The sequence below is a fragment of the Anabrus simplex genome, chromosome 2 (genome assembly GCF_040414725.1).
Source record: "Anabrus simplex isolate iqAnaSimp1 chromosome 2, ASM4041472v1, whole genome shotgun sequence".
NCBI lineage: Eukaryota > Metazoa > Arthropoda > Insecta > Orthoptera > Tettigoniidae > Anabrus > Anabrus simplex.
The window spans coordinates 336,460,181-336,474,775 of NC_090266.1; the positions used below are offsets into that span (position 1 = coordinate 336,460,181).

Sequence of the window (14,595 nt, forward strand, 5' to 3'; positions counted from 1 at the left end):
GCACCCGTTCCATTGATGTTCGCTTCGTTTCGGGGGGGTGAAGTGGTGGACCCACGTTTCGTCGCCTGTGATGATTCGCCGCAGAAAGCCGTTGCCGTCTGTGGCATAGCATTGCAAAAATGCCAGGGATGATTGGAAACGTTGTCCCTTGTGCTCATTGGTGAGAAGACGTGGGACCCATCTTTGACACAGTTTACGATATCCAAGGTCTTCGTGAACAATGGCGAACACACTGTCATATGACATGTTCAGCTACGTCGCGATTTCTCTTAGTTTGATGTGCCGTTTCTGTCTAATGATATCATTCACACTGTTGACCTTTGCACGGGTCCTGGATGTTGCGGGCCTGCCTTGGCAATGGTTGTCCGTGATATCCGTGCGTCCGGCTTCGAATTGCTGGCACCACTTTACGATACCTTGCCGGGAAATGGCCTGCTCCCCATACACAGCACTAACTTCACGATGAATGTCTGTGCAATTCTTCCTTTTGGCCCATAGGAATCGGATTGTCGCACGCACCTCATATTTGGAGTGAACGTCCAGTTGAGGCTCCATTGCATTTGGCCGCTATTCACACAATACTAGACAAGACACCACAGCGACCTGCCTAACAGACGTTTGGGCAGTGTCTCTCCCTTTCTCCACCGTGCCCACGTTTGCGACACACAGCGTGCTGCTGCGGCGCGTTAGTGCAACTAACCTTTTGATCCACCTACGTAGATCACTGATGATATCTGTGGAATGGTGTGAACTATTGTATATGTGCTCTTTGCATCTTGTGTGGAAATTACGTTTTGTTTGACCTATATATGTGGCATTGCAGTTAGGTTCTTGGCTCTTGAGTTCATAGACTCCTGACTTTGAGAAAGTGTCCTTTTTGTTTTGCTAATGTGTCTCTGCAGTGTGTTGTTTGTTCTAAAGGCTACATTTAAACCTCGTTTCTTGAAAATATTAGCTACTTTTATGTGTTCTTGTTAACGTAGTTGAGAACCATGTATATTTCCTTGTCATGTTTCGTGGTTTCCCGGGGATTTTTCTTATGTTTATTTAATAGATTATCTACTGTGCCTGGAGGGTGGTGGTTTTATTTTGCAATTTGTTTAATGATTTGTATCTTTTCATTGAAATCCATTGTGCTCTTTGGTATGGAAATAGCTCTGTGTGTCATTGTACTCAGTCCTGCTATTTTGTGTGTGTATGGGTGGTTCAACTTGTTATTAGTGTTGCAAGTGATAAATATCATTAATTAGCATCCTACAAGTATCATTATTTGTGTGTATGTGGGCTTTCTGTATGTTTTGTAAGATAGGTTGTCATTATTCTTGCTGATTGTGATGTCTAAATAGTTCAATTTCTTGTTAGTTTATGGTTCCGGGGCCGATGACCTTAGATGTTAGGCCCCTTTAAACAACAAGCAAGCAGTTTATGGCTCCATTGTGAACCTGATGGACTTGTGTAAAGAATTTAGTGTGTTTAAAAACTGGTGTGCATTAGTGATGTCATTATCGTATATGCATATGACGTCAGATTCCATTTGAATGCTGACCCGTTAACAAGATGTTTTCAAAGTTATTCGGAAAATTCTTTGCTATTATACCTGATAATGGTGAGCCCATGGCTAACCATTCTTTTTGGCAATAGATTTTTGTCATTGAATGTAAAGCAATTTTGGTGTAGCGTTGTTCTAAGAAGCCTAATAATGTCTTTGTAGTGAAGTGTTTTGCTTTAAGAAGATTTTCAATCATTTTAATGGATTCATCTATTTGTATGTTGGTGTACATGTTAGTGATGTCCAAAGATATCATACGTGTGCTCCTTGTTATTTTAACTTTATTTAGTTCTTTAATTAGTTCTAGGTTGTTTTTAATTGATCTGCCTTCATTAAGTGAGATTTTCTCTTCTAGAATTTGGTTGAGTTGCTTGCTTAAATTGTAACTTGGCGCATCTTTAAAATTAACTATTGGCCCAATGAGACATGGGCTTTTTTGTATTTTTCGGAGGGCTTTTAGTCTAGGGAGTTTGGGATATTTGATGGTGAGGTTTTATCTTGTTTTGTGAGAATAAAGTCTGTTGCCTTGATAGCTTGTTTTATTTTGTTTTGAAATTTATTTGTAGGGTCGCGTTGTAGTTCTTGAATTCCATTGTTGTTGTTGAATTCTATTGCTCTTTTCTATGTACTCGTCTTTCTTCATTATGACTCTTGTGTTCCCTTTATCCGCTTTCGTGACGATTTGTCGTTTTTAATTTTGTTCATAACTGTTTTTAATGCCGAGTATTGAGTGGCACAATTCGGTTGTTTGGTAGAATTTCCTTGTGCGATCTTCTTATTGTTTTGTTGGTGGCTGCATTTTTTATTATTTCTCTTTTTGGAGAGGAGATTTTGTCGCAAGCAATATCTACGTCAGTGATGGACTGTTTTATGTTGTTTTCATTATGACGTTCCTAGCAATTGAATGCGAGTCCTTTCTGGTAAATTTATTTCATCCTTCGAAAAGGTAGTGTCTGATCTGTTAATTAATCTAGGGTGAAAATTAGGGAGTTTGTCATGCTTTTTGTTTTCTGGATTTTTCTGTTTATTCTTTAGTTTACGTATTTTATTGTCAATGACCTTCTGTTTCCTCAATGCCCCTTTTTAAATGTAATCGTATAAAAAGTTGGAGTAGGCTGTCCATAGTGTGTGTCCTGCCAGAAGTTGCTTAGGTTTAAATGGATGCGTAGAATTAATTTAACACACTAGCTTCACCCAATTTCCGCCTCCCCTCTCCACGGTACAGTATACTAGTTTATAACATCCACACAAGTCCATCAGGTTCACAATGGAGCCAGAAACTAACAAGAAAATAAACTATTTAGATATCACAATCAGCAGGAACAATGACAACCTATCTTACAAAGTATACAGAAAGCCCACTTAGACTTTACCAAGAACACATACTAAGTAGCTAATATTTTCAAGAAACAAGGTTTAAAAGTAGCCTTTAGAACGAACAACACACTGCAGAGACACATCAGCAAGTGCAACCTAAACAAGAAAGACCCTTTCTCAAAGTCAGGAGTCTATGAACTCAAGCGCCAAGAACCTAACTGCAATGCCACATATATAGGTCATACGAAACGTAATTTCCACACAAGATGCAAAAAACATAAAAACTTGATCAGATGTAATCGGCATTCAGCCTTCGGGGAGCACATATACGACAGCTCACACTATTTCACATGCATCAACACAGATCCAAATATTTTACACTTCAAAAATACAAGTAAATCTTGAAGCAATTGAAATTTACATTGCAAAAAATGCTAACGTAACCAACCTAAATGACCATCCACACTTAAAAAATTCCTCCCTCTTTGCTCTACTCACATAATATCTGGACAACAGTTACTCATTAAATTAGCATTTATCACAATAATAACACCTAATAGATATTCGCCATTTGAATTCCATACTTTATTTACGTAAAATCATTGACTTGCATTCAACCTTATTACTAAGGCTCGGAAGTTCATGCCCAAAAATACTAAGAAATATGCACTATTAAAATGAAAAAATGACAGTGCACAAGTCAGGTTAGTATTGATAATAATAAACTTACATTTATTCCTTGGAGGTTGAAGCAGAAATGGTCCCGCTGTCAATGCTGAGTGATGAATTGCGGTTCACAACCATCACCATGCATAAATTTTCAACTGAAAAACATTGTCTGTTGTCTCGCAATACACTTTTTTAGCGTGAAAAACTTCTTTCCACATCACAAGATGTTATTGGGGTATATTTAAATGATATAACTGCTCCACAGAAAGAGGCAAGTCTCTTGGTGTGAGAGACGGTTTTCCTTCGAGAATGTCTCGAATATCGCACAACTGTTTATAACCAGGATTTAAGTTACATAATTTATTTTTCTTTCACTTTTTGTCTTATACTACCTGGAACAGAATTTAGATTGGATATCGTACTTTCGAAAACAGTATTTCCTTTAAGGGAGAACCTACAGCTTCCAGTGACGTTATGGCGGTTGACAAAAAAAGAAAAATGGGCATTTATAAAAACAAGATTCTCTTCTAACTCAATGCCTGACAGAACATTTTGTACTCTTTGTATTGGTGCAGCTTTATTTGAGTCCAATGAATTAACAACCTCTTTGAATACTTGTGTGTGCTGAGCATAATACATAGCTGCATCCTGCCATGTTCCCCATCGTGTTAACTCTTGAAGGAGATTTAACAAACATTTTCTTTGAACAGGCCACAAATCGATCTACCTGTGAGAAAGAATTGCGTAATTTCTCAGCAATGCGATTAAGAGCATGTACCAAACAAGTTATATGAATTAAGTTAGGAAAAATGCCTTTCAATGTTTGTCCTGATTTTACCATACAAGTACCTGCATCGGTAACAAATAAAAGTAGCTGGTCGCATTTGATTCCAAATGGCCATAATAATTTTAATGAGTCCGTCACACACTGCGTTACAGTTACATTATTAGTGGCCGGCTCATCACACACATTAAGAAGATATGGTATCGTCTTTTGTTCCTTGTTTAAGGTGCCCACAATTACATTAGCAATAAATCGGCCGTCAGAATCAGTGGTTTCATCAATAGACAACCACACAAACTGATCTGCTAATTCAATTTGTAAATTGACAATACATTGTTACAATTGCTTCAGGCATATGTTGTCGAGTGTATATGGCAAGAAAGTGTTTTAATGTGGAGTTGTTAATTTTATACAAGGGAATATCAGCAGCTAAAAGTGCTTGGCACAAGTCGTAAGAAAATTCACTAATCCTACTTCCTAAAACTCTAATAGTTGTTTTTGAACAGGCTCTTTATTTGCGAGTTTGCTAGTTAAATTCTCCTTATGTTTTGCTGTCTTTGTGTGTTGAACTATATGAAATCTCTTCTCACTCCCTATAGTTTTCTCATACGCTCCACAGGACAGTACCCTATTATCTGTAGATATTAAATCACCTGAAAACTCCTTCTCTAAATTAGTTAATCTACAACTCGAAGTTGCTCTTATTTTTGGCATTTAAAGAACCTTTTAACGGACACTTTATATGCGAAACATAGTTTGGTCACAACCAGTTCACAACACCGTTGAACGACTCAATGGACAGCCAGTCGACAGCTAAGCACAAAGCATGAGGGTAGATGATGGAACAGGGGATTCACTGCGTGATATCATAACTCCTCACCACATGACAGGTTGCATAATCATGCGCAATATTACTGCCAACATCAACCAGATGAAAAAAGCTGATTAAAAATACTGTAAAAACCATTAAACTGATTAAAAAATGCCATACAGGCACTAAAATATTAAAATATGATGCATTTATCAAAATCACGAAAATATGCAGTTATATTATTATTTATAAGTTTCATTTTCGTATTGATTGGAATCAATGTACAGACAAGAAAAGTGTTCCACCGATCAATACTTATTTATTGTAAATGGACTTTACACTAGTACCGGTTTCGGCCTTTCATGGCCATCATCAGCTAGTACATAATTATAATACAGCCATTAGACAAAATCACAAAGATGTTATGTTAGATCATCCGGATGTCTAAAGGGGAATGGAAATAAAATATATTGCAATAGTGTGAGGTTAAAATATCTGTGATCAAAGGCGGTGGTGAAAGTTACGATAAATTAAAACCTATTGGGTGTACATTGGACATGAGTACATTAAACACATTAAAACATATAGGCCACAGTATAAAACACTTAAAAATTTAAACACATTAAAATATGGTATATATACAGTATATATGTTGAAACGCTTATTAAAATTTGAGTTCTTATTGCGTGGATTTCATTCTTCAATCTTCTTTGTAGTTGAAGAGTTGAAGATTGAAGAATGAAATCCATGCAATACAAACCAAATTTTAATAAGCGTTTTAACATATATATACATACCATATTTTAATATGTTTAAATTTTTAAGTGTTTTATACTGTGGCCTATATGTTTTAATGTGTTTAATGTACTCATGTCCAATGTACACTCAATAGGTTTTAATTTATCGTAACTTTCACCACCTCCTTTGATCACAGATATTTTAACCTCACACTACCGCAATATATTTTATTTCCATTCCCCATTAGACATCCGGATGATCTAACATAACATCTTTGTGATTTTTGTCTAATGGCTGTATTATAGTTATGTACTAGCTGATGATGGCCATGAAGGGCCGAAACCGGTACTAGTGTAAAATACATTTACAATAAATAAGTATTGATCGATGGAACACTTTTCTTGTCTATACATATGCAGTTATATGCACCATGAAAGCATGTTCAAATGACTGCAAATTCCATAATTCGTGCACATAATTTATAAGCATTCGTTTTCAACCCCTAAAAGAAAACATGCAAATGCATGAACTTCAGAGCCCTACTTATTACCTAAAAGTACATTATAACATGAAGTAGGTTAATAACCTTCTCTCCCCTCTCCAGTGTTGTAAGAAGGTTCCACAGTGCTCCTCTCGCTCCACCCTATTTCCGCCTCCCCTCTCCACGGTACAGTATACTAGTTCATAACATCCAATAGGACGGATCCACAACACTCCACACACCCCTCCTGTGCTTCCCCCTTCCCTCACTGTGAGCAGTGTGCTATACTCAAAACTTTCCAATTGCCCCTTCATGACCACAGTCTTGAAATTGTGTTCGGTGACAACGGACTTAGCATCGGCAGTTTAGATAAGTACAGAAGTTTTTTCATTATATTAATACTTGTAAATCAATAACGGTTCATATTATCACTATACTCTTTATCATTGACGAGTTTTAAGTGATTTGGTAGAATCTGAAAATGTTCTTGTAGAATGAAACATGTCTTTCTTTGTATAATAGTGTGTATTTTTTATGAGTATGTTTATAGTGTTATAATTTATATTGAAATTGTTGTGTGTTTGACAGACTGGAAAGTTTTTACGTTACATTTAGTTCCACACTTCTCGTTGCGTGAGTAATTTTGCATATGTTGTTACACGTGTAGCACAAGCTATGCAGTATGAGGTAATATACTGTATAAATTCATTTAAAGGCATTGCCATTGTGTTATTCCATAAAATGTTAAATTTTATGTGATTTCCTTAAACTCATGGGGCCCGTAACCTATTGCTTAAATTAATTACTGGCCCTGCATGTAAAATAGTGTGGGTGGCTCTGTTTTATACCAAGGGAAGGAATATATGTCCTTGTGGATTATGTTATCAAGTAAAGGTTGTATCAGTCTATAAAGGTCTATAAGCTTGATAGCTGCAGTTGCTTAAGTGCGGCGAGTATCCAGTATTCGGGAGATAGTAGGTTCGAACCCCACTATCGGCAGCCCTGAAGATTGTTTTCCGTGGTTTCCCATTTTCACACCAGGCAAATGCTGGGGCTGTACCTTAATTAAGGCCACGGCCACTTCCTTCCCACTCCTAGCCCTTTCCTATCCCATCGTTGCCATAAGACCTATCTGTGTCGGTGCGACGTAAAGCAACTAGCAAAAAAAAAGTCTATGAATAGAAATGTTAGGAAATGTAATTCTTTGTCCAAACAGGAATCTTCATTATATATTGTTACGTCTTTCAACTTTCCGTCTACTAGCATCTGTGAATTAACTGTGTGCTCCCACAATCCACTTGGTGCAACTAGCTCTGTGGCTTCATTTAGTTCCACACCTCTTGTGATCAATTTATAAATTACCAGGTATAGTACCCATTTGTCATATGAATTTATGAGCAAGTATTAAAAGTGGCTAAATGAAGGTGCCCTGCAACTATATGCGTGTCTTACAACACGCTCTTGTAGACGATGTGTATGACCTTCTCTGGCACCTAAATATGTAGGTTGTGCCCTGTAGATACTTGAGAGCACACCATGTAAAGCTGGCTGTGACTGAAAGAACTGATTCTCTAGATAATGATGCAAAATGAAATGTGAATTATAAACCCACTAAATAAGATTCCTAAACCTATACAGTATTAGAAAGACATGTAATACGATGATGATAATGAATATGTCTGAAAAATACAGCACACTTAGCACTGTCAACAGTTCAACTGTAGAATCCGAAGGCTTTCCATAGGATGGCACGCTCAATCTTCAGCTGGCCTGTTAACAAACGAATGGTCACTTATGCACAAAATGAATAGCCTAATCATTAGTGAAGGTAACCACAGACAAAAATACAAGAAAGCTGAATATTCTCAAAAACCATTAGAGTTACGAAGAAAATGCGCATGATTCTCGTAGAAAATTGATTTTCAAGGTCACATGCTGTACCTCATTTTTCAGTAAGGCCAACCATTTACCCAGTATTTTAGTTAAATTGCCAAGGGCCACAGCCAAAAACACACGAAAGCTGAATTTTCTCGAAAACGGCTAATTATGAAGGAAATGCGTATGACTTTTTTTTGAAGAAAATTTAATTTCAAGGCCACACAGTGCACTTTATTTTTCGATGGGATCAACCGTTTATCTGTTATTTTAGTTAATGTAGGGCAAATATTGCCCAAATTTAGAACATACACCTATACTATCACCCACTAGTTTGAAATGGTAAAATATGTATGTGTATGTACAGTCCGTCAGCAATTCCACTGGTGTCTCATCCTCAACAGCTCTACCATCAGCTGTCATAGATGGCCTAGGCATCACTGAAGAGGCGTACTAGGGAAATGAGGAGTGAGGTAGTTTCCCGTTGCTTTCCTCACCGAGCCAGAGTTGCTATTGCACATCAGTCTGCCAAGCCCACTGAAATGCATACACCAACTGACCCTATGAGCAACATTTTTACACCATTCATAGCAGGGACTGGCTGCATAAGGATTGGCATTACTAGTATCGCTCATACCTCAGTCACTTTCATATTGTCAAAGCCAAGGATAAGACAGAGATCTATGAAAGTAACAAAATTGCTCTAGCCTATACCAGAAGACATAGTGCACTGTAAACACTAGGTCCTGCCAGCAAAGGCATATGGTAAAATATATCAAAATCAGTAGTACTCCTTGCATGACCCAGGATTTCAAGCTATATCTGCACCAAATTTCTGCACAATCGATCCAGTAGTTTTTGAGCTTATATGGAGAAAAACAAATAGTCACTATCTCATTTTTATTAATAGTATAGCTAAATTAAGTCAAAACTGAATAGAATTTGCTTCCATTATAACAACAAAATCTTATCATTAAATTGTTAAATACTGAGTCTATTCATCGTCATCCTGATCTTCTTCTTCTACCCTCTATGGCCGAGTCCATTATTCTCCTAGGTAATATTTCGTCCTCCATTCACTCCATTCCACTCTGTGTAGTTTAAATTGTATTTTAAGATTCTTGTGTAACACACTTTGGTAAATGCAAAATTTCTGTGAACACTGGAAATTATGTGGCTTGATATATTTTAACAGGGTGAATCCAAACGGATAGAGATCAAGGACTTGCGTGTATTCAAGAAAAGAGTACGCCGGTTGAATGATCAGGGGAACTTTGAGTCACGGAAGTTGTGGTCCAACGTCACCAAGGCATTGAAAGAGGGTGATATAAACACGGCAACAAAGTATAAGAGAGAAGTGAGTAAATCTTTTAATTTTTTCCAGTTTCATGCTATCATATTGGGTGTTCTGAGAACATACAAAATATATTATTTAAATGAATAAGATGTTTGTTAAAGCTATCAAAACTATAATTTTTGAAAATTCTAAATCAAGAAAATTTCTTCTTGTGAATAAGAGTAACAGGGTTTTTTATCATTATATAACAGTTGATCTTTTTAGTGTCAGTTCCGTTATTTGTAATACAATAGTTGTACTGTGTTACATTTTTATTAGTAATTGTCATATGCATTAAATAGTGCCAAGTGCTGTAGGAAACTTTTGATATATTGGAGGGATATAATGTTATTGTTCCAATAGATGCTTTATTTACTTAGAATAGCCTTTTAACTTGAAAATGAAAATGGGGAAGGCACCAGGGATAAATGAAATTAGTATGGAAATGATGGAGGCTGCTGGACTACAATGAGGGTACAGATTACAAAAGTGGACATGGAAGTAGAAACATGAGCCAGAAGAGCAGGAATAGGGAATAATAATACCAGTCTTTAAGAAGGGCGACAAAAAACTGTGTGATAACTATAGAGGAATCACACTCTTTATCACAAGTGGCAAAAATACTGGAAAGGATATTTAAGAGAAGAATGTGAAGAAAGGTTGAAGGAAAGTTGCAAGAGGAACAATACGACTTTAGAAGTGGAAAAAATCTACAGTGGACCCCTATCTTCAGCATTAGGCAATTAATGGGGGGGAAAAAATTGGGTTTTGGAAAGGATCTGATCATGATATTCATACATCTAACAAAGGCATATGATAATGTTCCCAGGGAGAAGGTTTGGGAAACCATGATCAAAAAGAATCTGGGTAGAAAAACTGTAAAAATGGTGCAAGCATTGTACAACAACTGCATAGCAGCGTACAGACTTTGGTTGGAGAGACGGGATGGTGTAGAAATGAAATTGGACTAAGACAGGGGAGTGTGCTGTCACCTCTTTTGTTTCTAATGGTTATGGAAGAAATTGTAAAGGAGACAAAGGAAGCATAGAGAATAGGGAGATGCAGACTATATTGTGGTCTGGGGAACAAACAGCAAAGAAGTACAACAACTTGATGCACTGAACAAGAAAATTGAAAAGTATGTTATAAAAATCAGTGCAGAGAAAAGCCAGACCATAGTGATATTAAGCATTGTGAAAATTGGTTGTCAAAGCGTTGAAATTATTGACTGTTTCAAATACCTAGGGTGTGAATTAATGCAGGATACAAAGCTGGGCATGGAGATTAGCAAGAGAGTGCAACAGGGAAATGCATTCTACCAGGGTGTAAGAAACCTTGTCTGGAATAAGGAAGTACCAAAGAAGTGTAATGAGATGGTGCACAGATTGTATTATGCACCTGTATTGACTTATAAGACCTGGACACTGACAAGTAGGGAGGAGACTAGAATTCTAGCAAATACAGTAGAGATAATACACAATAGTCTGCGAGATATCGAGCGACAGCGATTAGAGCTCTGTCTAGTGGAGTGAGTTGGAGTTACTGATTCTGTCATAAGAGCACGTGTATTTGTTTGTGAAGGTTTTGGTGTTATTTATGTGTTTGCAGTACCCCAAACCCCATGGCACGACAGCCCTTGAAGGGCCCTGGCCTACCAAGCGACCGTTGCTCAGCCTGAAGGCCTGCAGATTACGAGGTGGCGTGTGGTCAGCACAACGAATCCTCTCGGCCGTTATTCTTGGCTTTCTAGATCGGGGTCGCTATCTCACCATCAGATAGCTCCTCGGTTCTAATCACGGTTAAGAGGCCTCCGGTTAAGAGGCAGGCACGCTACTCCTACACCACTGGGCCGGCTCTTTTGCCGTTAGTTAACATAAGAAAATAGTAGTGTGTGTCATTCCTGTATATCTCCTCTCAACATGAGTGAAAAGATATGTGCTGTGTTTGGCTGCAGTAACTATGAAGTGCAGAAGGATTCACGGTCTTTCTTCTGCTTCCCTCGTGACAAGAAAATTCAAGTAAATGACCTGTGCGATCCATATTTTAACTGGCTTAAAATATAATAAGCTCATTTTGTTGCATAGTGCAGCAGTTAACCTTCAGTGCTGATGTGTTGCTGTAGGTGTGATCTGTGCGTCCTGCAATGTCAGAGAAGTGATTTAGATAAGGTTTTCATGAAAGAAGGGACGTTACCCTCAAATAAGAATTATAAGATCTGTTCAGATCATTTTCAAGCCAGCGACTTTAGAAATCCCCGACTATACAGCCAAGGGTATGTTATATTTTTACTCTAATTGTGCGTAAATATTCCTCAAAACATAACTATCGACAAAATTTTCATGCTTTTCTTTCTTTTGTCCCTCTTCTCAGATTAAACCTAAGAACTGTACCAACGCAGAATCTCCCAACAAGTAAAACATCAAATGCTACTGCCCCTTCCAAAAGGGGTAGTCCTTCCAGGAGAAAAACACTGGAATGTGCCGATGTGTTTATTGACAAGACAAGTGTCTTAATGTAATGATACAATGTTTTTTAAATGAGGGAATAGACAGATCTAACCATAAACATTCAGGCAAGAATACTAAAGCAAACGAAGAAATGCATAAATGAAAGATCGAGCCTTTTCACAGCAGTGCATTTCATATCTTGAATATATGTCTGATTTCAGTCCTTAAATAATAACCTGTTGAATAATTCTTCTTTCATTTATTCAGAATTGCTTTAGCAACTTTGAAGTTAATATCTTAATAATACTTTCTTTCTAGACGTAATTTATTTATCCGTTTCCGTATATGAATTTCCATTGATATTTGAATTTAGCGCGAATTTCCAGGTCACACCACTAGAAGTGCCACTTGCGAATTGTCTCCCATTTCAACAAGGCTGAATCCAAAAGTGTTGTGTATTGTCTATACTGTATTTGTTTCTTGTCATTGAAATGAAATACCTAAGAAGACAGATTGAGAAAAGATGTGAGAAACGAGGTCAGAATGGAAAACCTGAATGAGAGAATTGATAGGATTAAAGTAAGATGGTTTGGACATGTAGAGAGGATGGAGGAGAAAAGAATACCAAAACAGATGATGATGATGAAGATGAAGTTTGAGGGAAAGAAAGAAAGAGGGAGAGCTAGAACAAGGTGGATCGATTCAATAAAGAGGAGTGCAAGAAGATGAAACCTGGACTGGGACAAAGTGATGGAAGAGGAATAGTGGAAGAAAAAAAGGAAGGTGGAGAAGTGCCATAAATGCGGTGACCCGGCAGGAGCTGGATAAGGAGATGGAGGAGGAGGAGTCTTTTAACAGAACACCTTTCCAGAAACTCTGCTGCTGCAAATAATGCATTGCCAGTAGCATTTTTGTTCATTTGTTATTTTTATTGACATTATTCCAATAATATTTTTTGATGGAGAGTTAAATAATGTGGGAATTGATAATTATCATGTTGAGCTAAAATTATCAGTATTCTTTTATATTTGCATTGAACATGGAACTTCATAGCTCTTCATTGTAAATGAAGTATGGTATGATAATACATGATCTTGTTTATGCTGCTGTGTGTTTAGCAGATTATATACTCGTGTTGAATTGTTTTATTTTTCCAGTTAAAACTCTGAAATACATACATACGTACGTACATACATACATACATACATACATACATACATACATACATACATACATACATACATACATACATACATACATACATACATACATACATACAAGGGTTGCCACCCATCCAGTTTTTGGCAGGTTTGTCATGGAATTTAGCACGTTGTACTGGTAAAAGGCCACCAGTACACACTGTGATCCTGTCTTACATCTACTTTGAACTTCAAATGCACTGCAGCCATAGACAATATATAGAGCTGCCACTGACATTCATAGTTGGCCGAGGCTATGACAAAAGTATGCAGTGTGCACACTCCCCTCCTATTCCCACTGGCTAGCCTGACGGCACGCAGCAGTTCCACATTGTTGTGGATCAAGTTAGCATGTAACTACTTCTGGGCCAGCAGTGATAAATTTAAATAATTTTCAAGCATTTTAACTTCTTAGTTCTTTGTTATCACTACTAATCTTGTGTGCCATGCATCTTGTATTATTTGATGCAGTGTTTAGTTATCTGATGTCAAGGAAGATGTGGACTTTCCAGCTATTCCTTCAAGTTCTGCTGTTTCCACAAAGTGGACAACTCGCACACTGCCATCGATAAAGAAAGTTTACACTTTTTTCAACAAAGACTGGTAGGAAGCCATGGACTTTGTTGTGAAATGGCTTGTGGAGGAAAATAACTTGACAGCAAAATATGTAATTTATGCAGTCACATTTTCCATAAAATTTGAGGGCAATCAAGCTGTAGTCAGTCATAAAAATGGTAAAAACACGTCATGGCTAAAAAATCAAACTATGACTACTTTCCTTATGAAAAAATACGTCAGAAGAGAATGCTGTCACAAGCTAAAGTTTGATCTGTCTATCACAGCATTAAACATTGTCAAAGTTTTGACTCTAATTGCTAAATGAAACTGAACCATTCCATGTTTGCTGACAGTAAGATAGCAGGGAAAAAATGTGTTGTAAAACCAAGACCACTTCTACCACTCAAAATGTTCTTGGTCCATTTAGTTCAAACATTATCATAGGAGAACGTTACAAAACATTCTATTTTTCTGTGTCCTCTGAGAAATCAAATAGTCAGAGATTCTTTAACTTGTATGAAGATTCCAAAGATATTCAAGAAGACATTTTCTGTGCAGTGAAGAATATTAAAGAAGCTAAGGCCTTAATCTGAATCGGATAGTGCTCATAGTGCTGACAGTACACTTGTGAATTATGGCAAGAACAGTTTTGCCTGTCTGTTACTTAACACGGAAAATCCATCCATGCTGAAAACAAACTGCAACTGTCATGTTATAAACAATGCCATCCGACATGAGTTTCAAACTTTAACCTATGTCATTGAAGTTTTGATCCTCAAGATCTACATTGAGTTTGGTTCTTCCGTGCCAAATGTTGCATCACTGAGAGAA

The 14,595-nt window shown here is 37.2% G+C and overlaps 1 protein-coding gene across 4 annotated transcripts in view; it reads left to right on the plus strand.

Moving 5' to 3' along the window:
• The window catches only part of LOC136864120 (oxysterol-binding protein-related protein 11), a 353,345-nt gene that overhangs the window by 310,327 nt on the left and 28,423 nt on the right, over positions 1-14,595 (plus strand). For all 4 annotated transcript variants that reach the window (XM_067140720.2, XM_067140724.2, XM_067140721.2 and 1 more), the window contains one exon: positions 9,420-9,581. In XM_067140720.2, coding sequence (XP_066996821.2) covers positions 9,420-9,581 — 162 coding nt within the window. The remainder of the gene's footprint in view (positions 1-9,419; positions 9,582-14,595) is intronic.